The following is a 21080-nucleotide window of genomic DNA, read 5'->3' as shown; positions in this document are numbered from 1 at the left end:
CCGAATGCAACTAGAGATGCTTCCCTCCTCCTCCCTCAGTTCCTCCCAGAGCAGAGTCAAACTAGCCTCTTTCCTAGGCAACAGGACCCTTTCGGCACTCCCAGGCTTAAACCGCATAGATCAAACAGAGATGGGAGCAAAAATCCATAGGCTATGCTTAAGAACCACTTGCTGTATCTAATGGCATGGGGCCAGAGGAGCCTGAGGGCCCTCTCCCCCACCTTCTTGCTCCCCAAGCCTTCTCCCACTTGGGACTTCTCATTTTTCCCCAGTCCCTTTGATCCAGCCCTGAAGACCCACTTCATTCAGGGATGATGAGGACCAAAAATGAGGGGACCTTCTCAGCAGAACCAGGGCCCTATCAGTTTAGAGCCGGAACGAAGGGACCCTTGATGTGATCTCTTCCACTTCCAAACAAGGAAAGGGGGAAAGCCTTGCAGAAGGCCATTTCAGAGTACAGATTGGGTGCTCTCTTCATATCCACTGACTAGGGGGAGGGGGAAAGAAGGCTCGCTGCACAACTTCCAGGATGTAAGCCCCTTCTCCTCCAGTAATGAGGGTAGGGGTCGGCCCCTGCTGGTGACTGGCCTGCCTCTCACCATCCCCAGCCTCTCGGCCTTGGGCCCTCCAGTTCCCCATGTGCCTCTAGCTCTAACCAACTATACCGAAGATTTTTCCTTTCAGTCATGACAATCTTCTCCAAAGAGAGTTCTTAGCCCCGCTGCACCCCCAGGCTTTAGGGATTAGGGGAAACCCTTCAATCTGTGTGATTCAGTGGGGGCTGGTTTCTAATTAAAGAGTGCCAAGTCCTAGGAAGCTTTGGGCATATGAGGTGCCTGGTGGGCAGAGGAAGAGAAAAAGCAGACTTGGACCTTGCAGCAGACCACCAGGCCACCAGGGAGAACACCCCAGGAAGTCAAAGAGGGGGGCATAGGCCCTACTGGGCCCCTTGGCAGGGCCAGGACCCAGAAGAGGGTGGAAGTAACTCATGGTGGCACCATCCACTCAGAGGTGTGAGATGGGAGTCTGTATGCTCAGGACATTCCCATCAGGCTCAAGCACTGTTTCCTCACCCCCACTGGCCTGGGAGGGTGAGAGCTAAATGAAGCAGTTCAGTGTAGTGGCTAGAGCTGTGGCCCTGGGCCCAAATATGAACTCTGTTACTCAAGTTGTATGACTGTTATCAAGTCTCTTCTCCTCCCTGGGCCTTAGTTTCTCCATCTGTAAAACAGGACAGGATAGATTATTTTGAAGGGTCCTCTTCTAGTGCTAAATCTCTTCCTTTGGGGTAACCCATCTTAGCTCTGTGAGTGAGGGAGCATAGATAGGCATCAGGGTTCAAAGAGACCTGCTCATTTTATAAAAGAGGAAACTGCCCTGGAGAGGAGGAGTCATTGCCCCAGGCTGCATAGCTATTGGCTGAGCTAGGGTTCAAATCTGATCTCAAGTGCAGTCCTGGGGCCCATCCACCTATTCCCCCAAGAGTCCTTAACAGATCAGGCAGCTGGCAGTCAGGCTGTTGGCTCTGCAGAGTTTCCAGCATCTCTCCTTCCCTAGGCTCATCTCCAAACTAGACAGCAGGACAAAAGGTAGTCGAGATAGGAACTGGGCGGAGCACTGGAGCCTGGCAACAGGCCCTGGGGAGGGCTGAATGGGCTCCCTCCAACCCCTTCACCCTCCCAGAGAAACCCTTTGTCTCTGAACCACCATCTCCCCCTACTCTGGATATTGGGTTTATTCCCATCTCTGAGGGAAAGATTGATATTTGAAGTCAAAACTAGCTACCTTCTCAGTTATTCTTAGTTATCTAAAGGCCCCAACTCCATCAGGAAAATGGGGGATCAACTGTCATCCCCAGAAACCAGGTTTCCAGCTAAGGCAAGGAGAGCCAGGGCGGGGGGAGGTGCTTCTCAATTTGGAGTCAGGGGACATTGGTTTTGAAATCCTGCTCTTCCACATACTATCTATGTGACCTTGGGCAAGTCACTTCTTCATCAGCAAAATGAAGGAAGAGCTTGGACTAGCAGGCCTGAGGCCCCTTCCAACTCTGGATCCTTTGACAAGGAAGGTACAGCAGAATGAGCTGGGGAGAAACATGGGTCCAACCCCAATGCTGGAGAGGAAAACTAGGTCCCTCTTTCCCCAACCCTGGGTGACAGGCTTAAATTTTTTTAAAAAGAAAAAAAAAAAAACACAAAACAACCGTCCTCGGTGGGTCCATTTTTGCTGTTCACTGCTCTGTTGGGTTTTGTCATTTCTGTTTTCTTCAATAAATTATTTTGTAGTCACTCACCCTGGTGTGTGGATGTTGGCTAGGTTGGATAAGGTGAGGAAGAGGTATTCCTTGTCTCAGAATCAACCAGTTCTGAGGAAGAAGCAGCCTGAGACGGGGAGATGATTGGGTTGGGATGGACCTCAGCCTGAATGGGATGGAGCCTCAGTCTAGAAGGAACCTTCTAGAACCATGGATGGAACATCGCTAGCCAAGAGGCTAGGAGTGAGCTGTACAGGTATCCCTTCCGCATTGCAGGGATCAGGCAGCTGGAAAGCCCTCATAAAATGTTTTGGCCCTCTATCGGAGAAGCAGAGAGGATTTTCTTTTTTCCTTTAGGGACCGTTGACAGTGCCTTATTGTACATTTTGGGTTAAGTATGCATTTCTGAGCTCCCAAACTGTTTTTGTGTCAGCTGAGGCTTCTACAAAACTCCCCCCAAACTCCCATTTAATTTCTTATGCCGACCTGCAATCTATAGAACCCAATGAGGAAAGTTGCAATGTGGACGTTAGAAATGTCCCTGTTGTCTAATGGAAAGATGTGTGACTTAAGAGGCTTGGGGTCCAAATCTGCCCACAGGACCTGAGGGCTGTGTGACTCAGGGTAAGTCACTGCAGCCATCCGTAGCCACCCTTTTATAATGGCCATGACCACACCTGGCCATGACCATGCCTGCTTCCCCAGGATCTTGTGAAGAAAGGATGTTTCTTATCCAAGGTTCCACTAGGGGGCCGAGCCAAGATGGCGGCTTAGCAGCAGCGAGAGCTGGAACTGCTCCCAGAATCCTCTCAGGCTCTGCTGGATTACCAAGGGGGCCTGGGTTTGAAGTCCAACTCTGGGGAGTGCCATTGAGGCTTGGCCCTGCCTTCCCTCTCTCCTGCTCACCCAACTTCGAGTAACCTTTCCATCACCCCCACCCCCAGAAGGTTGTTGGGCTTGACAGTCCCTCATGGCCGGAGGGCTCGTCCCTAAGGTAGGCTCAGTTCTTCCTTGATGGGTCTTCCAAACCCGTTCTTGTACCCTCGAACCCAAAGAACCAGTCATTAGCTGACTGACGTTTGTGGCATCCAAACTTTAATCTCCGACTTGATGCCCCTCCATCCCTGGGTCCCTCCCTGTACTGGAGGATCTCCAAGCACTAGCCAGCTAGGATTTTTCGAGGTAGGTGTGTGTCACTAAGGAGGGAGGTGATGAAAAGTTCGGGAAAGTGCCAAGGGTCCCAAACACCAGCTGAACCCCATGGGAGCCTGAGTCGTTGCAAGGAATAGGGCTTTGGCAGATTAACATCCAATTTTAGTAGACTGTGGCCATGAGAAGGGGGAAATGAGGCTCCACTGACATCTGATGACCTGGATTAAAATTCAGGCTCTGATGCTAATGAGCTGTAGGACTGTGGGCAAGTCATTGCCTCTTTCTGGACTTTGATCTCCCCATATGAAAAATGAGGGAGTGATCCCTTTCAGCTGCAACCAAGGTCCCTTCTAGCTCTCAATTCTATAGTCTCACTGGCAGATGAGGGAAGAGTTTGGACAGAGGGGTCGACCATCCTGGTATGGTCAGATGCTAGACAATCAGAGTATCATAGCAGCACAATCTTAGGGCGAGAATGGGGTCCCTCAGAAGCCATCTCATCCAAGCCTTTCATTTTACAGATAAGGCAACTGAGGCCCAAGGAAGAAAAGTGGCTTATCCAAGGTCACTCAAGTCCTTTGTTGCAGCGTGATTATACCCAGCCCTTGGATCCCAAATCCAAGTCTCTTTCCCTATACGGGGAGGGGTGAGTCCTACAGCAAAAGAACCCCAGATGAAGTGCCAGGATTATCATGGCAGCTCTACCTCTGACTGACTGTGTGAGTCTGTGCAAAACTGACTCTGTTTCGTCATCTGCATTAGAGGGTGGGTCCATTCCAACTCTGACATTTAACTCTGCCTTAAGGCTAGGGCAGCCCCCTCCAAAGGCAAGGTGGGCAGCATTCCTGGTTCCTCTTTGGCCCTCAGGATTCTCTTCTATCTGGGGACGAGCCCTGCCATTCTAAAACCAGGTTCCCTAAGGCCCGAGGTAAATGGGGCAAGGGGGCCCATCGTACCTCTCTCAAGGACACCACCAAGTACAAAAGTGAGCTAGGGTTTGACCCAGAGGAAAGCCGCAGGGGTAGAAGGATGGGAGTGGGCGGCTCCTGACCTGTTCATGGGTCTGAGAAAAGGTAGGAAGAGGGGATCTGGCCAAAGGCAGCCATCTTGGCAACCAGTGAACTGGCCTTGGACGCAGGGGTTAGTCCAGGGGGTGGGGCCCGGAAGTGGGCCTGGGTAGGATTTTGTCTCCCCTTTAGACAGGGAGCTGTTCCCCCCACCACCACCCCACCCCTTCCCGCTAAAGTCCACGACCTCCTTGCAATCCCCCATCTTGCCAAGAGAGGTCACTATTGCATTAAGAGCAATAAGGCAGTATTTCAGTGGGGGAGCAGGGGCAAATGTTCCCCCCCCCCGCAAAAAAAAACCTCTTTAAAAATGTCGGACTCTTAGGAGGAGCCCGGAGCTGGCAGGCTGAAAGGTCCCATAAAACAAGGGGGAAGCAGGGTTGGTGTCAGGGCGATCCTTTGCTTGGCACTCTGGTCCTTGGGCAAGGGGAGTTCTTGGTGGCTGGCTGAGGATTCCCATTGGTGCTGACACTCCGGATGAACCGGGGGGCCTTCTTCCGAAGACTGGCCCCCCCAGTAATGAGGTCAGCATAGCCTTCCTTGTGGGAGAAGGCGTAACTAGAGCGGCGGCGAAACGAGTCCCTCTGGAAGTGGGCTGTGAGCTCCACGGCGCTGACTTCCACTCGACTGTCCCGGTATTTCTATGCCAGAGGAAGAGGAGAGGAGAGGGATCAGGGACCAGGGCACACACAGGAAGCAGGGGCCAGGGAAGAGGGGGGGGCTGAAGGCCAGGGCACCTGCTCTGAAGCCTACACAGACAGGGGTACCACTCTCACTTCGGGGAAGACTTTGAAGCCATCCTCAACCCGAGTCCTTCCAGCTTCCCAGGAAGGGTGAGAGATGAAGGCAAGTAAAGTCAGTAGAGCAGTAAAGGAAACCCTGGCAGCGGAGGAGGAGTCCCAAGTTCTGGTCCTAGCTCTGCCCTGTGACCCAGCAGGTTACCTTCTCTTCCTCATAGAAAGAATAATCCCTGTCCTGCGGAACTCACTCACGGGTCAAAGAATTAAGTGGCTTAATGAAGGGACCCAAGGCCACCCAGGACTCATTGGTGGGACTTGGAAGATTCAATTAGATAATGTTTGGGAAAGTTAGAAGTTAGAAGTTAGAAGAGACTCTTGGGTCCTCCATTCCCCTCCCATCCCTTTTGAAATGGAGACGTCTATCCACGCTGAACAAGAAAATGCTCAGTCAGCCCTGAAAAACAGCAAAACCAAGGGAAGTGAAGTAGAATAGTGGATAGAGCACCAAGCCTGGAGTTGAGAGGACCTGGGTTCAAATCTGACCTTGGATACTTCCTAGCTGTGTGACCCTGGGCAAGTCACTTAACCCCAGTTGCCTAGCCCTTACCACTCTGACTTAGAATTGATGCCAAAACAGAAAGTAAGGGTTTAAAAAACAAAAACAAGACAGGAAGATAATCCCCCAGAAGGACCAGTTGGTGAAGTAGAAGGACTCTCTCAGGACAGGATCCCCTATCCTCGGGGTGACTAACTTACTTCAAGTTCAGGCCCAGCAATCATATGACACAGTAGACGGACAGCCAGTGAGGGCATGGTGTTCGTGATCACAGTCAGCAGCACCACCAGCAAGATGTAGGGTTCTGTCAGGGCATTTTGGTTAGCATCTAGGGGACAGAGACATATGAGCCCAGGTCAGTGGCAAAGATCCTGGTCTGAATTCCAGGAGGGATAATCTGGCCCTTCACCCTAGAAAAACCTCTCTTGAGGGGAGGGGGAAAGCACTCTGGGATCCAAGGCCAGCTACCCATCTCTTCCTCCCTCCACACACTGTCTCAGTAGGAAGAAGGCACCAGGAAGGAGGGAGAAAAGGCAAAGAGAAAGAAAGAGGGGAAGGAGAGAGGGAGACAGAAAAGAGAGGGAAGAGAAAGAGGGAAAGGAGGAGGAAGAAAGGAGAAATGAAGAGAGAAAAAAAGGAGAAAGATGAAAGGAAGAAAGAGGACATAAAGAAGGAAGAGGCAGATAGAGAGAGTGGAAAGGAGGGAAACAGATACAGAAGAAAGAGGAAGGGAGACAGATACCCAGAGAAGAAGGAAGGAAAGAGAAAGAAAAGAAAAGAAAAGAAACAAGAGAAGAGAAGAAAAAAGGAAAGGAAAGAGAAGAGAAAAGAAGGGAAGGGAAGGGAAGGGAAGGGAAGGGAAGGGAAGGGAAGGGAAGGGAAAAGACAAGACATAACCAAAGGAAGGGAGAGAGACAGCAACAGAGAGGAAAAGAAAGAAGAATCCTTTCTCAGTGATTCTGATACTAGACCTCTGAGGAACAAGTGCCCTAGGAAACGCTTCTGAATCCTTTATAGCCAAGACCTGAGGAAAGTTGGAGTGCTCCCTGGATGTCATGGACTTAACAAGGGGTGGAAGAACAGCTCTTACATAAAAATCTGAAAATGGTGGGGGCCACACGGAAGGCAGAGAAGTTCTGGGTGAGGAAAGACATGAGGCTGTAGAGGATCACACTGGAGGAGACAGCCAGGACAGACAGGATGGTCCAGAACTTGATGTCCATGATAATCTGACCAGAGAAGAAGAGGTTAATCCCTTGGGGTCTTGGGAAAGCCAACCAAAGTCAATATGATAATCTGTTGAGGGATATGGCTTATATGGTATAAGGCAGACACTACCAGGGAGTCTTTCTGAAATAAGGATGACAATTTCTTTTTTCTTAGCCTTCTGTATCTCAGCAGAAGTGGAGGTCTCTAGCCTATTCCAAAGAGTAACCACTGAAGGAACTGAGATTATCAACCTGCAGAGAGAACAGAGCTAGGAGCAATGTGGGAGCAGAAGGAAGATGATGGAAAACAGTAATAAGGAGGCTGATTTCCTCTCAATATAATAGGAAAAATTTGCCACCAATCAGAGCTGTCTAACAGAGAAAGGGTTGTCTCAAGAGAGAGTAAGTTCCCTGTTACATGAAAGTGAGTAGGACCTGAACAAATTTGGTTTCCACTTCAACAAGTGGAACTTTTTGGTGATGTTATACAGAAAAGGTACTTTCTTTGGGTTGGGTTTGAGGTCCTTCCTGCCACTGGCTGACATTCCAGGTTCAAAGTCCCCCACTCCCAAGTTCCAACATTCAGTTCTAAGTTCTAACATTCTCAGTTCTAAGGTCCATCTAAAATTCTAGGTTCCAAGGCCCCTCCCAGATCTGACATTCTGTTCTAAGTTCTAACATTCTCAGTTCTAAGGTTCTATTAATGTTCTAGGTTCTAAGGCCCCTCCCAGACCTGACATTCTGTTCTAAGTTCTAACATTCTAGATTACAAGACCCCTCCAAACTCTGACATTCTGTTCTAACATTCTCAGTTCTAAGGTCTCATTAAAATTCTAGGTTCTAAGGCCCCTTCTCACCCTCCCGAGACTTTCACAACTTGGACATTATGCATTCTAATGTCCCTTTCAAGCTCTAATTTTCTATTTTATGTTCCCTTCCAGTTCTGGCATCTCATTTTCTATGTTCTAAGGTACGACCGCCCACAGTTTCCTTCAAAATCTAACTCCTATGAAATCCCTTCAAGAGTCAAGTCCCATTGTTGAGTCTGCCTTTGTAATGTCCCATAGGACCATTCCCCAGTCCCCATTGTAGTTATCCTAATTCCAGCTCTCAGTGGCTCTCACCTAGATCATTATACCCTAACTGGTCACTCTGCTTCCATTCTCTCCCTTCTCCAGTCCATCCTTCACAGGTTCGATGAGTCCTCTCCTTCATGTACCAATTCTCTATTGAAAAACCTTTCTTTCATTCCCATTGCCTACTAGACAAATAGATCCTTCTGGCCTAGCATTCAAGGTCCTCCATGATCAGGCTCCTTGCTACCTTTCAAGTATTATAACAGATTATTCCCACTTCCCATAATCCTCATTTCAGCCCACTTGTAATTGTACAAATAATGAATCCTCTGAGGTGGCTGCATGGTGAAAATTTCCTCTATTTGAAGTTCTCATTATGCAAAGCATGGTCTTCAGTTCCAGTCCAGTGGAAATATGCAGCACAAATTTAAACAATTCACCACTTCAGGGAACTCCTTCTTCACACTAATCAGGACCTAGCTCTCCAACCTCCATTTTCCTCCTGCCCTCCCCTGGTTTTCTGCCTTTACTTTCACCATCCCTCACAACTGAAATGGACTCTCCCATCTCCTTCGGATGAATCCCCTCCTTTCCATCAATGGACCAACTCAGAAGCTACCTGCTCCCTAAGACCTTCCCAGACACGGCCACTTCGGAATTCTGCAGGTGCAAATCAAAGAATCTGAGTAAGGATGGATTTCAGTGGCCATCTTGTCCAACCTACATCATCCCCTCCACGCACAAAAAAACTCTCTCTAGTACTACAACACCTGACAAGAGGTCATCTTTGTCTTAAAGACCTAGAAGGAGAGAAAACCCAGTACTTAATAAGGCAGCCCATTCAACTTGTTGGTTCAACTAGATGGCACTGTGGATAGAGTGCCAGACCTGGAGTCAAGAAAACTTATCTTCCTGAGTTCAAGTCCAGTCTCAGATACTTACTAGCTGAATGACCCTGGATAAATCACTTAACCTTGTTTGCCTCTGTTTCCTCATCTGTAAAATGAGCTGGAGAAGGAAATTACAAACCACTGTAGTATCTTTGCCAAGAAAACCTCAAATGTGGTCACGAAGACTCAGATATGACTGAACAGTGGTCAGGAAGAAATTCCTGGCTTCAAGCCCAAAGTAGCCTCTTTGCTGCTTCTACCAATTGCTTCTAATTCTGCCATCTGGTGTCATCCCAGACCAGCCTAATCCCTCTTCCACATGACAGTCCTTCAGATCCTACTTCCTGAGTCTTCTCTTTTCCAAGTGAAAAGTCTCTGTCTCCAGCATAGATGGGTGAAGTAAATTCATTGAACCCCAAATCTTTACATTTAACCCTCCTGAATTTCATCATATTAGATCTGAAAAAGAAATTGCTAGCCTTTCAAGATCTTATTGGAGCCTGATTTTATCACCTACTGTGCTGGGGTTGCACTCAGCCCCCCACCCCACCCAGCATTTAAGACAGAGATCAATTTGACTTAAAACTGCCATCTCCACCTTTATCCAAGTCGTTGATAAAGTGCTATTTCCCTCTTCACATCTATCATTGCAATTTGCCTATATCTGTCCTCTGCAGGGATCTCCCTTTGCCCTGTATCCCAGTTATTTGTGTATGTGTCTTTCCCTCCTTTTAGGCTATAAGCTACCTGAAAGTAGAATCTAAATGTATCCTTTTATATCCCTAGCACTTAGCTTAGCACCCTGAAACACCATCTGTGTTGAATGAATGAATGGATGGATGGATGAATGAATGAATGAATGAATTGAAGGTCTAGTTGTGTGAGCTGGAGAGAAGAGGAAATCAGTCAGCCTCTAGGGAATATACATGATGGGCATTGGGGGGGCTCAACTCTGTCCCTCCTGGCCTGAGCTTTGAGTGGAAGCCCCTCAGAGGAAGGGTCAAAGGGAGGCTGGATGACCACTCGGTAGGCAGCTTATAGAAGGGATTCCTTTCATTTGGGGGTTGGACTACATGGCCACTAGAGTCCTTCCAATTGTCCAATTCTTCAATTCTCTGAATCATGGCGGGGCAGGGGGCAACCTAAGGGATAAAGGGAGTATGGGATTCAGGGGAGGAATTTAGGACAAGTTTGAGGGAGAGCTGGAGATCTGATGGAGCCACTTTGGGGTCCTGCCCCAAACACAGCAAGGAGAAGAGGCTCACCTCAGCAATGACGGAGAGGAGGGCAGATGTGGCCACAGTGATAGCAAAGGTCTGATAATCACAGATGCCTCCAGGCCCAGCCGTGTCATTAAATGCCCACACGGCTACGTAGAAATTCACCAGTGATGTGGCAACACCATGGACCAAGGCCACAAAGAAGACCTGGTAGTTGAAGAGTTGGTTCTTCTGTCCCACACTATAGAGCTCAGGGAATTCCAAGCACTTCTTGGCACTCATATCCTGGATGGTAAAAGGGAAGAGAAGAGGCACTCATTCTCCACCCTGGTGGAAGGTGGAGCCCCCTCCAGTACTGCCACCCATGAAGGTTAACTCGAGGGGAACTGGGAGGGGAAGGCCAAAGTATTTATCTAGGCAGCTCTCAAAAGGTTAACCTCTAGAAATCACTACCCACAATTCTGGGTGTATGTGAGTATTCTCTTACAACAATGACCAGCATAGAAGTATGCTTTGCATGATAATACATGCATAGCCCAGATCAAAATGCTTATCATCTCCAAGGGGAGGAGAGAAGGGAGGGAAGGAGACGATTTGGGTCTTATAATTTTGGAAAATGTATGTTGAAACTAGTTATCACGTGAAACTGGGAAAATAAAATATCGTTGAATATTAAAAAAAAGGAAATCACCACCCACAAAAGGTTACGATAACAGAAACAACTCTAGTAAGGAACAATTTGGTACCTTCCTCCCTATCGCTTTACATTGTTCTGGAATTGTACTGACTTGTTTAGGACTTCTTCTACCCTTGACACTCCAACCTGAAGCAGAAAACCCTTGTGGATTCCTCTTGCTAATATCCACCCCTTTTCCAGGAACCCCCTGAGACATGATGGGTGGGGATGAGGGAGTCACGAGTGGGGAGGGTTTACCTGCTCTAGAAGGCCCATGGAGAGCACAGGATAGGCTGTATAGAAGACATTGTAGAGCGCCAGGAACCATCCCTCATACAGTGGCTGCAGAGAGAGAGAGGAAGTCAGGACAACGAAGGATAGGCAGGGAAGTCAAAGAGAAAAGAAGACGACAGAGGAAAAAAAGGGAAAGGAAAGGGACGATGTCATTAAATTCATTTTGATCTACATCCTGACCATGTTCCAAATTGTTTATTCTGTCAGGAGCTGATGATCACTAGCAGGAAGCCAATAGCAGCTGGCTTCTGTTCTCTGCGCTAAAGTTGGAAATTATTCTTTATGCCGAAGAGATCTCGAGATCCTAGAGCTTTGTACCTTACTTCTAAGGGTTGCTTTGCAAATGGAAGAGATTGGAAAGGGAAAGGCCTAACGGATGTCCAAGGGCAAGACTGTGGTTAGATGAAACCAGGTCTGTCCTTCCCTTGCCAAGACTGATCATGGTCATGATCCCTTTATGCCTTCAAAGATTTGGCCTATGATTATCATCTTGAAATACGGTATTTCACAAAGGTAGAAGAAAGAGAATGAGTTCTTGGAAAAAGTCTAGACTATATTATAAAACAAATGGTTGGTGAATATTTAGAAAGGGAAGCAGCGTCCGTGAGCCAGCAGGGACTCATCAAGAACAAGTCCTGGCAGAAAAATCTCATCTGCTCTTCTGTATAACTGGTAAATTATGATTAGGGCAGCTGGATAGTATAGTGGCTAGAGCACTTGGCCTAGTAGAGTCAGGAAGACCTGAGATCACACCCAACCTCAGACACACATTAGCTATCTCAGTCATTTAATCCTGCTGGCCTCTGTTTCCTCATCTGTCAAATGAGCTGGAGAAGGAAATGGTGAACCACCCCACTATTCTTTGCCAAGAAAACCCCAAATGGGGTCTCAAAGAGTCAGACACAACTGAAATGACTGAACAACAACAACAAAAACAAAATAACAGTGATTGGTTAATCAGAGTACCCTGGATTTCAAGAAAGAATTGGGTGAATTGTTCACGATCTCCTTGTGGAAGGGGGCTAGATGATATGATATTTAGGATTTAGCCCAGCCCCCCAAAAAGAACACTTTAGTGGCCAGTGGCCAGCTGGAGGAAGGTTGTCTCCTAGAGTACACGGCCACACAAGACCCTGTCCTTGGTCCTCTCCTAGTCAACATTTTTTTTTAATATATATATATTTTTTAAACCCTTGTACTTCAGTGTATTGTCTCATAGATGGAAGATTGGTAAGGGTGGGCAATGGGGGTCAAGTGACTTGCCCAGGGTCACACAGCTGGGAAGTGGCTGAGGCCGGGTTTGAACCTAGGACCTCCCGTCTCTAGGCCTGGCTCTCACTCCACTGAGCTACCCAGCTGCCCCCTAGTCAACATTTTTATCAGTGACTTGGATAAAGGCAAAGATAGCTGCAGGTGACCCAAAGCTGGGAGGGATTGTTATCATGCTCAGTGCCAGAGATTGGATCCCGACCTTTGCTACCAGGCTAGAACAAAGGGCTGGATCTAATAAGTTTAAAGTCCCTCCGTTGGGTTCCAAAGGGCATCCTGACAAGCCTAAGAGAAGAGGGGCATGGCTTCCCGACAGATCATTTGAGGAAAGGTCTAGCCATATCCACGGAATGCCAGCTGAAGGATATCAGTGGTGTGCTGTGGCCCAGAGATACGCCGAGATGCATCGAGTCCAGAACGAAAGAGGCGGCAGCCTCTCCCTGTACTCTGCCCTGGTCAGATCACACTGAAGGTATTACATTTAGTCCTGTATGCTACATTGTAAGAGGGACATTGATAAATTGGAGCTGGCCCAGAAGGAAGTAAGGATGGTAAAAGGCACCAAAGGCTAAGCCCTAGAAGGATCAGATAAAGGAAATGAGATTGATATCGGATTATTTGCCTTTACTGTGGGAAAGGGAAGGGTGAGAAGGAAAGAGAATTCGAAGCTCAAAACAATTTTTAAATGTCATAAATAAATAAATAATGAGGTTTAGAATAAATAAAGGAAACGGGCACCTTTAGCTAGATCTGCCCCGGCGTGGGGAGGATAAACAGAATAGCTGTCTTCAAGTATTTGAAAGATTACAGGTTAGAATAGATAGGTGGTGAAGCAAACAGAGTACTGGGCTAGAAATCAGAGTTCAAATCTAGCCTCAGACATTTATTATCTGAGTCACCCTGAGCAAGTCACTTAACTCTGCCTCAGTTTCCTCATCTGCATAATGAGCTGGAGAAGGAAATGGAAAACCACTCCAGTATTTTTGTCAGGAAAATCCCAAATGGGGTCACGAAGGGTCAGACACAACTCAACATTTATAATTCATTCCCAAAGGGCAATGGGAGTGGGGCTTAACAATGAAAGATACCCAAAAGTAGCAGTGTGATGTGATGGAAAGGGATCCAAGTTCAAATCCTGACTCTGCCACTTACTACCTGTGTGGCTTTGGGTTACTACTCTGGCCATCAGGTTCAACTTCTGTTAAATGAAGAGTGGGCTTGACCTCTAAGGTTACCCCCCAGCTCTAATCTATGATCCTAAGCTCAAAAGGAAAGACGTTTCTGTCAAGAGTGAAGCCATTGTTGGAGAGGAGATTGCTGTTGGCCTAGATAGCCAAGATGGAGAGTTCTGTACGCCAGGATTGTAAAGAAGTATGGAGGCGACCCGTTCTGTTGGGTCCTATCAAACAGGAAAAGCTTCAAAGGCGCCCTGTGATGATGGACTGTGCACCCATTGCCCAACATCCAGCTTCAAACAATGCATAGAAGTTCGTCACCAAAAGGCGGGGTTACAGGTCACCAAAAGATGATTAAAAAACAAACAAATTCCATGGCAAGGGACTGCAATCTGCACCAGTGGAGGGAATAACCACATTGAAAAAAGTCATAGAAGAGTTGACGGAGGCATTGGGAAGAACTCTGACTCCAAAGTTCAATTGTCTTCAATCGACTCTGACTCTTCATAATCCCACTTGGGGTTTTCTTGGCAGATACAGGTAAGGCTTGCCATTTCCTTCTCCAGCTCATTTTACAAATGAGGAAACTGAGGCAAATAGGATTAAATGACTTGGCCAGGGCCACCTGGCTAATAAGGGTCTGAGGCCAGATTTGAATTTAGGAAGATGAGTTTTGCTGACTTCAGGCAGGCACTATGGCACAGCTTCCCAACGAGGCTCTGTCATTTCCTACTTGAGTGGCCTTTGGGCAAGTCACTTTTCTTCTTAGGGCCTCTGATTCCTTATCTGTGAAATGAGAGAGTTGGTCCCTTTCTGTTCCCTTTAACTTGGTTAGAGTGACTCGGTCACATCCCAAAAGGATCTAAAAGAACCTTTGATCAAAGACCCGGAGCAGTTAAAGCACTTTCCCCAATTGAGTCGAAGAGATGCCCGGTGGTGCAGGGGAAGGTGAACAGGATATTTGAAGGATTATTGTTTATTCACAAAAGGAAGAACTTGTCTTATCATTAAAAATGATAGAGGGTGGGGGCAGCTGGGTAGCTCTGTGGATTGAGAGCCAGGCCTAGAGACGGGAGGTCCTAGGTTCAAATCTGGCCTCAGACACCTCCCAGCTGGGTGACCCTGGGCAAGTCACTTGACCCCCATTGCCTACCCTTACCACTCTTCTGCCTTGGAGCCAATACACAGTATTGATTCTAAGATGGAGGGTAAGGGTTAAAAAAAAACAATGATAGAGGGATGGCAAACATCATAGAGCAGGGAGAGAAGGAGAAAAGGAAATGAAAGTTAGAAGAGGGAAAGAGGACCGTGATGGAAGGGTTGTGGGCACTGTTGGGATAAGGGACCTACAAGGCTTGGGGCTGTCCACACTCCAGCATGCAGAAAGGGTTCCCCACGCCAAATCCCAGGACTTGGACAGAGGGTCCTAAGGAAGTAGGTCACGGGTCCTTCCCTGTCCTGGCCACTGGGAACCTGCTCCTCCTCAACCTCCACCTTAGAAGGGCTGTACTGTCTGAGATGACACAGATGCAGGGATGCAGGAGAGAAGAAATGGTACCAGGGAACCAGAGGGTCTGGGTTAGAATCTCAGCTCTGCTATTTGTTGGCAGTTCTCTCTCAGGGATTTTGTCTTTCCCTTTATAAAATGCGAAGGAAGGACTGGCATGTCAATGAAAATCTCTGAACCTCCATTTTCTCATCTGTAAAGTGGGGGCACTGTACTGGATGACTCCTCTATTGTCCTTCCCTTCTAGGTAGCTAAAATCCTAGGACATGGGAGGGGAAAATAGCTGGAGGAGGTTCTGATAGGGCAGCAGGAAAGAGTAAAGAAAGTTCATCCCACTGGGGACCCCCCCTCCAAACCCAGCCAGGCACCTCCAGGCACCTGAGCTGTGAAGCCACTGTAGAAAGCGAACCAGATCTGGACCATCATGCTGGCAAAGGTCTTGTAGAAGAAGTAACGGAGAAACTTGGCGATTCGGAGGTAAGACCAGCGCCCGTGCACCAGAAGCAGCCTCTGCAGGTAGGAGAACTGGGCCAGGGCGTAGTCGCTGCACTGAACCGCCTGCATGCCCTCCTTCCCACTGATCCCCACCCCGATGTCAGCAGCTGTCCGGACACAAAAATAGGGTCAGGCTGGGGGTGGGGGTGGGGATAGAGGAGTTGAGGCATCTTCACATCCACATCCCATGCCCCTCGGACCACAGTTTGTAACCCCAATCCTCCTCCCTCCTTTCCCTAGGTTGTTTTATAGAGCCAGAAGGGAGGCTCTCTTCAGCTCTACTCTGACTCACTCCAGTTCTACCATCAACTAGCTTTGGATCTGGCAGCAGTCCTTCCTATGTGAGCCATAGCAGAAGAATCCTACCTTTTCCTAATAACAATAACTAGAATATATATAGTCCTTGAAGATTTGCATGTATTATTTTTCTTGATGTGATTTTTATAACAACTCTTGGAGGGAGATGCTATTATTATTCCCATTTCACAGATCAATCAGATCTTATATATTATTGTGCCCATTTCACAGATCATCAGATGAATAAAGTGAGGCAGAGAGTAAGAGATTTGCCCAGAGTCACCCAGGTGATAAATGTCTGAGAAGGGATTTGAATTCAGGTCATCATGACTTCTACTCTATCCCTCTATCCAAGAGGGGACCTGGTTGCCCCTAGGCAATAGCTAGAATTCCCTCTTCCATGAGGCACAGCTGGAATCCTGGGCCACAGGTAGCAGTGATCCCCATTTTCACAGAAAAGAATCAAATACTAACTCCTCACAGCCACAGTCTAGTTCTGACACCAGTTCTCTGGGGTCACTGCTGAAATCTCCCCATCCAGGGACATACCTAGAATTGACCTATCAACATAGGAAGGACACACTGAGCCTTATCCCCAAGAGACACAGCTAAAAATGCCCGAGGTTCCATGTGGCATCCTCCTTCCAAATGGCCCAATGTCTGCCCTAGAATCCTCCAAGGAGACCCTTGATTCCCTCTCCCGCCATTCCAAAGTGACCCTTGATTCCCTCTCCCACCATTCCAAGGTGACCCTTGAGTCCCTCTCCCACCATTCCAAGGAAACCCTTGAGTCCCTCTGCCACCATTCCAAGGAGACCCTTGTGTCCCTCTGCCACCATTCCAAGGAAACCCTTGAGTCCCTCTGCCACCATTCCAAGAGCATCCTTGAGTCTCTCCCCCACTATTACAAGGGTACACTTGAGTCCCTCCCCCACCATTCCAAGTGTTTGCTCACTCTTGATCATGTTGACATCATTGGCGCCATCCCCGATGGCCAGTGTGATCACATGCCGGTGCTTCTTGATCAGTTGGACAATAAGGGCCTTCTGCCTGGGGGTCACTCGGCAGCAGATGACAGCCTGGCACTGGATGGCCAGATCCACAAAGGCTCTCTCCCTCGAGCTTGCCAGGTCCTTGGGAGCCTGCTGAGATCGGCAGCGCTGCCCCATGCGGTCCAGCAGACTGGGCTTCTTTTCTGGGGCCTGTGACTCCCCAGCCCTGAGCAGAAGATTGTCCTGAAGGGAGCCAGGAGAGAGGGGATGGTCCTCACTCCAGCTGACTTTAACTCGCTAGCTAGCTTGGAATAAGCCTCTGGGATAGCCTCGGGGAGCCCCAGGGTCCTCCTCTGTAAAGTGGACATGCTAATGTATGCCTTATGGAGGAAGTATAAAGACAACTCAAGGAACCCACACATGCAGACACGCACACACATGCACATGCTAGTCATTCATTCACATGCGATATTGTGTGCAGAGGGTCCTGTAAAGAAGAGACTGTTTGGATGAGGTGGTGCCTGCCCTCCTAGGATTTACAGTCTTGGCTTCCCCCCACCCATCCAGCCTATGTGCACACATAGGAATAGTTACATGTGTGGAGGGGAGTGATTGAGGGGGGCGGTGACACTTACCAGGAAGTCTCCGGTGACCACCAGGGCCATTTTGCCCTGTTGCTGCTGGAGCCTTGAGTCACAGTCTCGGACACCACCAAAGTTGTTATTGCTCTCCGAACAGATCTCAAGCATCTCTCTGCAGAGTCAGATCATATCCCCCTCCTCCCCGGTCAAATGGGATGAATCATTACAGGGAGCACCAACTACAGCCAGTGTCAGAGGCCCAGAACACAACTATAGCCCCTTCCAACTGGAGAATATTATGGCCTCAAAGCTCTGAGGCATATTTTGATATTGGACAAGTCCCATTTCCTCTGCTCTAAAATAAGATTGGACTAAAAATTATCTCTAAGGACCCTCCTGGTTCTGACACTCTCTGTTCTAAGCTCCCTTCCAGCTCTGCCATTCTCTGTTCTAAGGATTCTCCCAGCTCTGACATTCTCTGTTCTAAGGTCTCTCCCAGCTCTGACATTCTCTGTTCTAAGCTCCCTCCCAGCTCTGACATTCTCTGTTCTAAGCTCCCTCTCAGCTCTGGCACTATGTGTTCTAAGAGCCCTTCCATCACGGACATTCTATGTTCCTTTCCAGTAAACAGTCTCTAGGTTCTAAAGTCCCTCTATGACATCTGTTCAAGCTGAGAAGTAACGAAGTCTAGTGGAAGCAGCCTGGGGTCCAGCAGTCGGAGGCTCTGGGTTCTAATGGCTTCTGGATGTATGACTTTGAGCAATTCACAGTACCTCCTCGGTCTTCCTCCTCTTTGAATTAGGATTCAAACTTGGCTAACAGGATTATAAGCGTAGAGCACAGAAGGCCCTTGAAACCTAATAGCACCTGCCCTGCCTACCTCTAGGAGTGTCATTTGGGAACAAGGTGTGAAAACATTTCACAGGTGCGAGATTCCCCTGCACCCAGCAGGAAGGACTTTCCTATCACACTTGGCACCCTGACAGCGCCCACCCTGCTGGGCAATCCTCTGTTCTGCAGGATAACTGCTCCCACCACTCCCCACCACCCCCTTCCCTGGGGCCCGGCCGGTCCTTACTGGATTTCCTTCTCATCCAGAATTTCCATATCATCAGTTAACAGGCGACAGGCAAAACCAATGTTCACCGCAGTCTCTGTAAAAGAGAGGGCTCCCTTGGACTGGGCCGTCTTCCACCCTGAAATCCTGCCCCCATCTGGAGCTCGGATCCCTTCTCAGCCTCCAACCATCCCCATCCCTTGTGGTAGTAGCAGTGGCAGCTGACATCGCAGGAGGGATGGCAATCATTCTACTGGGGGGAGAGGGAGGCAAGAGAGGGGACTTCCAACTGAGACACTGAGGCACACGGCATCCAGGACTGGCTCCTCTGTTCACCTCCTGCATGAGACACTTACTAGCTGATATGACCTGAGCAGGTCACTCAGCCTCAGTTTCCCCATCTGTAAAATGAAGATAATAATAGCACCTACCCTGCAGGGTTGTTGTGAGGATCCAGTGAGGTGATCTGTGTAAAGTGCCTTGTAAACTACAAAGTCCTATAGAAATATTTGTGCTGTTACACACACAATATTTTCTATTTCTATTATTTCTCTATTGCTATTCTATTATTATTATATTTAGTATTTTCTATTACAATTCTATTACTATTTTCCATTACTATTATTTTCCTATTCCTATTCCTATACCGTGACTATTATTGTTCTTAGTGATCATCTTATTTGTCTACTAATAAATAACTACATAGCTGTTTTCTAACAAAATGATATATATTTAGAAGGGGTGATTTTGAGTGTCGATTTCAAGGTAAAAATGCTCACGTTGAACATTTAACAACCAGCTGCCCCAAACCTCTCATTTTATATCACAATCCTTTCTAGAAAAGAGTGTCCCCATCTTTTCTCCCCAGCCCCAGAATTATATAACGAAGTTAACAGGGATAATCTGCTGGACTGGGGCACTTCTCACAGTGTGGCTCTTTCTGGAACAGTCGTTAATCCATTTTGACACAGTAATGCACTGGAGCACGGTCATGTGTGCCCTTTCTCATGGGACAAGAGCATGGAGCCTTCCCCATGGGGCATACCCAGCTCCACAGGAGATGCCCCAGTCTAACACTTTGTCTGATCACCCTTGTTTCACTAGGAAAACAATTAACCCCAGTCTCTTGTGCAGTGACTTCAGCTGATGAAGTATATACTGCGCTGCTGCAGCATTCTCCCACCTCTCTGCCAAGAAGAAGATGTATTTCATTATTGGTTTTCCAAATCCATTGTTCAAAACTCTCAAGATCACATGAGAGATTTTGGTAAAGTATAGCTAGACTCGAATCCAGGTTCTCTGACTCTGAATCCAGTGTTCTTCCTATATTGTGCCACCTACCTTACAGGGTTATTGGGAGAAAAATGTTCCATAAGTCTGAAAGTCTATTATTATTCCCACACAAAAATTCACCATATTGTCTTCTCCTAGATTGTACTGAGCCCTGCCCTAGAAGGGTTTTATTATGCGGGACAAGAGAGACATTTTCTGTCTAAACACACACCCAGAGGCTGGGTCCTAACCAGGAAAATAAAAGGATTAATTTACAATTTCTCAGAAGTGGCTCAGCAAACACACACGCATGCTGAGAATCCACAGTTCTTGGCCTCCCATGGATAGAAGGTAGAACCAGAGGGAGGGAGAAGGAGCCTGAGCTACAAATGTGCAAACTGAGGCCTAGAGAGAGGGAATAAGTTAGGGCCAAGACTCCAATTCCAAACCAAGCCCAACTTTCAATAATATTTCAAAGTTTCCCTCCTTCCTTTTAGAGAAGCCTATCCCCCCCCCCCCCCCCAAAAAAAGGGAATTGAGAATTTCATCCATATTGGAAAGGAACTGACAGATGGCAGAGAAAGAGGTGCTCCTTCTGGGATTCGGGGAAGGCGTGTGGCACAAAGAGGACAATGCAAAGGCATATGGCAGGTGTAAGCAGGCTCGAAGAGATAGCCAAGAGGAACTAGGATGAAAAGGAGTAAAGGACATCATCAAGAAATGGTATTACTGAAAGAGAAGAGTGAAGGATAATAGGTAGACAATGAAACTCCTCCACTGGTCCCCTCACAAGAAGGGATATCGAGAAAGATGAAAAGAGATGCCTCCAGCACATTGTGTAGACCTTCTCTGGTGAACTTTCAGAAGATGGGGACAGGACTTGCATCATTGGCTGGACTTCCCAAACTGGCAAGATCACAGATGCATTTGAGAATTTTAGTTAGCAAAAGATAAAAAAGCTTCTGCTAGTACCTATCTCCAGAGTTGTGACAATCAAATGAGATAATATTTGTAAACTGCTTAGCACAGTGCCTGGCACATAGTAGGTGTATAATAAGTGCTAATTTATTTTTTTTTCTGTCCTTCCTCCCTCCCTCCTTCCCTCCCTTCCTTTTTCCCTTCCTTCCCTCCTTCCTTCCTCCTTCCTTTCTTCCTTCCTTCCTCCCTTCCTCTCTTCTTACTTTCCTTCCTTCTTCCTTCCCTCCTTCCTTCTTTCCTTCCTCTCTTCTTCCTTTCCTTCCTTCCCACCTTCCTTCAGTCCTTCCTTGCTTTTTTCTTTTCTCTCTTCTTCCTTTCTTCCTT

The 21080-nt window shown here is 47.8% G+C and overlaps 1 protein-coding gene across 1 annotated transcript in view; it reads right to left on the bottom strand.

Annotated features, from left to right (window-relative positions):
• Positions 1 to 4859: 4859 nt before the first annotated feature.
• Positions 4860 to 21080, bottom strand: part of ATP8B3 (ATPase phospholipid transporting 8B3) — a 55758-nt gene continuing 39537 nt past the window's right edge. The window contains exons 9-18 of the mRNA XM_044685349.1: positions 18528 to 18603; positions 17504 to 17621; positions 16832 to 17111; positions 15463 to 15686; positions 11098 to 11181; positions 10209 to 10448; positions 6860 to 6998; positions 5999 to 6097; positions 5906 to 5925; positions 4860 to 5114 (exon numbers count right to left, since the gene is read on the bottom strand). Of these exons, the coding sequence (XP_044541284.1) occupies positions 4860 to 5114; positions 5906 to 5925; positions 5999 to 6097; positions 6860 to 6998; positions 10209 to 10448; positions 11098 to 11181; positions 15463 to 15686; positions 16832 to 17111; positions 17504 to 17621; positions 18528 to 18603 (1535 nt within the window). The remainder of the gene's footprint in view (positions 5115 to 5905; positions 5926 to 5998; positions 6098 to 6859; positions 6999 to 10208; positions 10449 to 11097; positions 11182 to 15462; positions 15687 to 16831; positions 17112 to 17503; positions 17622 to 18527; positions 18604 to 21080) is intronic.

This window comes from Gracilinanus agilis, chromosome 1, assembly GCF_016433145.1.
Source record: "Gracilinanus agilis isolate LMUSP501 chromosome 1, AgileGrace, whole genome shotgun sequence".
Lineage (NCBI taxonomy): Eukaryota > Metazoa > Chordata > Mammalia > Didelphimorphia > Didelphidae > Gracilinanus > Gracilinanus agilis.
This window is presented reverse-complemented; position numbering and strand designations above follow the sequence as displayed.